Raw genomic sequence first — 4363 nt, forward strand, 5'->3', positions numbered from 1 at the left:
AAAATTTCCTCTTACATGTTACTATTTCAGATGAAGTAACATTATGGATTTGCTGTAATCAATTATTGTTATAATTACATATTTGACCAGGCTTTAACAATCAATACGATGATGATTTATTCATTTATTCATTCATTAATTCACTCACAATTAAAATCAATATTGAATACTTCTCTCCATTGCACCATGTATTTTTTGCATGCAGTCAATTGGATTTAAATATGAAGTCCTCAAGACTTTCTAATGCATAAAAACTATAATCTATAATTTTCCAGCGATTCAGATGCAAGCAGTCAACCAGACGATATCTAAAATTACCTTTGGCGGACGTGGTTCTAAAGCCGGCAGGTTTTCGGGATTAAACAATGCCGCTGTGTCTCCTAGCAACGAGATATTTGTTGCGGACACGTTGAACAGGACAGTTCAAGTCTTCAACATGGAGGGCGCCTACCTCCGGAAGTTTCCGACGGTCGTGTCGGGGGAAGGATCCGAGGCTATGGACCCGTTAGACATATCCATCGACGGGGAGGGTCATCTGTGGGTGATTGGAGAGACGGACACGTCAGAAATCATTGTCAGCTATACAAAAAAGGGGCGCCACATAATAACAATCCATCCATCCTCCCCAAACATAACCTTCCACGACATTGCGGTCGACAAACTTCGGAATTACGTCACTATCACTACGGCAGAACAAGAAGTCTCTGGGGCTGGGGATGTCACGGTGCTTCTTTACAACGGTACCGTGGTCCGAAAGATTGAAACGCCGCAATGGTGGCCTAACTTTATTGCTGTAGACAAAAATGGACGGTATTTGGTAACTGACATGTACAAAACTGACCTTGTGTACATCTATAGCGAGACTGGACAATACCAGCTTAGCTTGGGAGGCAAGGGCCGGATATTAATGCCAGTGGGAATCTATGTGGATAGTTCAGGTAATATTCTGGTGGCAGATGAGTATGATTCAAGCGTGGAAATGTTCACAGACAGCGGGGAGCATGTCCGCCGCGTTGAGCCCGGTGTGATGTTCACGGGTATGGCTCTAGCACCAGGTGGCCAGCTGGTTCTGGTGAATCAAATGTATAGTAACGTCACCATACTGTCACGATATTGATCCTGAAAAATCTTAACCTTAGTGAAAAAAAGTGCAGTCAACTACAAATAACTGTAATTCTCCTTTGTAAGTATAATTTTGTAAATTTAGACACTTCCTTGTTGTATCATCTTGTGGTCTGTTCAAGATGGCATAGAAAATTTGATAAAGTCTTCAAGTAGACGTTGGGGTGAAAGATTGAAATATTTTCTGCGTGACGGCCAGGCTTCCCTTGCAGCCTCTTGATCCCTCATAAGCAGGTGAAACGTTGAGTAGAATACCAAAGGCCGGCTGTTAAGAGAAAGCGGATGATGTCCATATATATCTTCAATATACCTATTTGGTACAGAATGTGATGCATATTTGAATGTAGGTGGCGCATCTAAAGGATGGACATGGTGGTGCCTGCGCTACTTGCGCGGTCCCTAAAAATTCGTCTTTCATATGTCAACTTGTGCCTTAAAGGTTATCATAAGTCTGTAAATGTCTTTCAACATACTTCCCAGAGTTGTTACTGAATTGAAGCCTAATGTCTTGAATATTTTGACATTTAACAGGTTGGAAGTATATACCCTATCATAACCTAATCTGCAGTACCGCTCCTGGTCGCCTCCAGAGAAATGGCTAAAACGACCGTCAAATTGCAAAATTTTCGTCTTTTCGGGAATGGGGATATCGCGAAAGGCTCTCAAAGGGGTTTCAAATTTCAAGGCTTATTTGACTTTATTTTCGATAATGCAACTATTCAAACTTAAGAATGACAATATCTGAGAGACATTTCACGAACAATACCGTGAGGGCATTAAGTAATAAGAAATGAATAAACAGGAGTTGATAAGTGTACCTGTCCTGTAAAATGTCGCTATCTCTAGGGCCACATATTTGAGAAAAAAGAAGAAGTTGAAGAAATGTAACAGTGTTTCTGTATGTTTGTTTAATAGATCCCATTTTTCTTTAAACTGTGATCTGGGATGTGCGTTTGATTGGCGCTAGGCTGATAGAACATGGCTTATTGTAGACGTTAGTTTGTTAATCATACAATCCACCTCCTGATAGCGGTGCATGGTCATTAATTATACCATGTCATTCGTTGCTTAATGTATCAAGCATGAATTGACCACTTTATCAAATTTTAAAGCAAGATTACGCATAAGCATAACGATAAGAATATGTGACAAAATTTGGTCTGTGATTATCATAGTTTATCCACGAATTTGTCATTTTGCTTACAGATGTTTATTAAGCAACGTTAGATGTATTCTGTTTCGCTTACATTTATGTATGGTGTAATTATGTGCAATGAATTGGCTAGCGCTGTTGCTATTTGATTAGTAATAAAACTACAAGTAAGAATTTTTTAGTCCTGCTACATTGCTACAATGATTATGAGGAAACTTTTGGACAACATGTAACGTAACACACCCGAAATGTTAGATTGTGCATTGCTGTGATGTGAATAAACGTATTAAGTACTCCTACTTTCACAGTCTCTTTCTTTATGGTGACGACCGTCAGCGGTACTGCAGTTTGGGCTCTAATAGGGTTTGTAGTTCTCCTAGAACAAGTAAATTTAAATCTTCAACTGAATAAATTAGATGCTGCTGTAGAAAAAATAGGTGAAATGCTGGAGATGGCTGCTGCACCCATGAGACAAAAACCAAGGCAAAGAGTGAATACACCAAACAATCAAGAAGAATGGTTTGATTTGGACTGTAAACAGGCAAAAAAAGTTCTAAGTAGAAGTCTTCATAAATACAGGCGGGTTCAATGTGAAAATAATTGGAAGATTTTTAAACAAGCAAAACTAGAATATAAAGCATTAGTGAGGGCTAAAAGGAGAGCACATAGGGAAAACATGAGAACTAAATTGAGAACTGTACAGAGGGATCCAAAGGAGTTTTGGAGGTTAGTTAAAGGAAAGAAAGTAAATAGTATGGGTAACATAGGTGCACAAGAGTTTGCAAATTATTTTGAGGGGCTATACAATGAGAGTGGAGAGGATTACACAGTGGAGGAAAGCATCAACATTACTGAACTTCTTCAGAACATGTTGTCCCACTCAGACCAATTTATCGACAGTTTAGATGAAGAAATAACTGAACAGGAAATATTAGATAGTGTCAAGAACTTGAAAACAGGCAAAGCATCAGGAATAGATAATCTTCTACCAGAGTTCTTCAAAGAAAGCATATCAGTCTTACTACCATACTTGAAAATCTTATTTAACAAATGCTTTAATTTTGGGGTCATTCCACGTCAATGGACCGTAGGTATCATAAATCCGTTATTTAAATCTGGGAGGAAGGACGAGGTAGAAAACTATAGAAGTATAACGTTATTGTCAGTTTTTGGTAAATTATTCTTAACAATCCTGGGAAAGAGACTGAACAATTGGGGTGAATCAGGGGAAAAACTGGTTGAGTCACAAATGGGATTCAGAAAAGGGTACGGAGTTTTAGACAATCTCTTCTGCTTAAATTCTATAGTAAATAAATACCTTACAAGACCCCGGGGACGTTTTTATTGTGCATTCGTTGATTTTTCAAAGGCATTTGACAGTGTGAATAGAGCATACTTATGGATAAAATTGCTACAAGGGGGGTTAAGTACCAAAATGGTAAAGCTTGTACAAGCACTGTATGAAGAGGTAAAATCATGTGTTAGAATTAATGAGGAGATAAGTGGGATGTTTAATTGCACTAAGGGAGTACGTCAGGGTTGTATTCTTTCTCCCTTCTTATTTGCATTTTTTATAAGAGATTTAGATGATCACTTAAAACAAAGTGGATGCAGGGGTATCCAAGTGGGAGATGTAGAAATATTAAGTTTGATGTTTGCAGATGATTTAGCCCTGTGTGCTGACTCAGTAATAGGGCTGCAAAGGGTACTAAATGCTTTAAATACATACTGTTCAAAATGGCAACTGACAGTAAACTTGGTTAAGACAAAGGTGATGGTATTTCGGAATGGTGGCAAACTGAAAAGAACCGAAAAGTGGTATTATTGTGGTAAAAAGGTAGATGTGGTGAATTCATATAAATATTTGGGGATAACAATTTCCTCCAGTGGAAGGTGGTTTAAGGCGCAGGAAACTCTAGCGGCTCAAGCATCAAAAGCTACATTTTTACTGAAGAAAAGAATTCACAAATTTGGAGCTATATCACCAGAATTAGTTTTTAAATTGTTCGACACCACGATACTTCCAGTTCTGATGTATGGGTGTGAAATATGGGGTTTCCATACAGGTAATCAGTTGGAGATAGTACA

General features: G+C 38.4%; 1 protein-coding gene across 1 annotated transcript; it reads left to right on the top strand.

The window, feature by feature from the left end:
* Positions 1-228: 228 nt before the first annotated feature.
* LOC118426328 (brain tumor protein-like) lies at positions 229-1921 on the top strand. The gene has a single exon (XM_035835637.1). It carries the CDS (start codon positions 284-286, stop codon positions 1115-1117), a length of 834 nt encoding a protein of 277 aa, XP_035691530.1. The 5' UTR covers positions 229-283; the 3' UTR covers positions 1118-1921.
* The last annotated feature ends 2442 nt before the right edge of the window (positions 1922-4363 follow it).

Source organism: Branchiostoma floridae, chromosome 11 (assembly GCF_000003815.2).
Source record: "Branchiostoma floridae strain S238N-H82 chromosome 11, Bfl_VNyyK, whole genome shotgun sequence".
NCBI classification, from domain to species: domain Eukaryota; kingdom Metazoa; phylum Chordata; class Leptocardii; order Amphioxiformes; family Branchiostomatidae; genus Branchiostoma; species Branchiostoma floridae.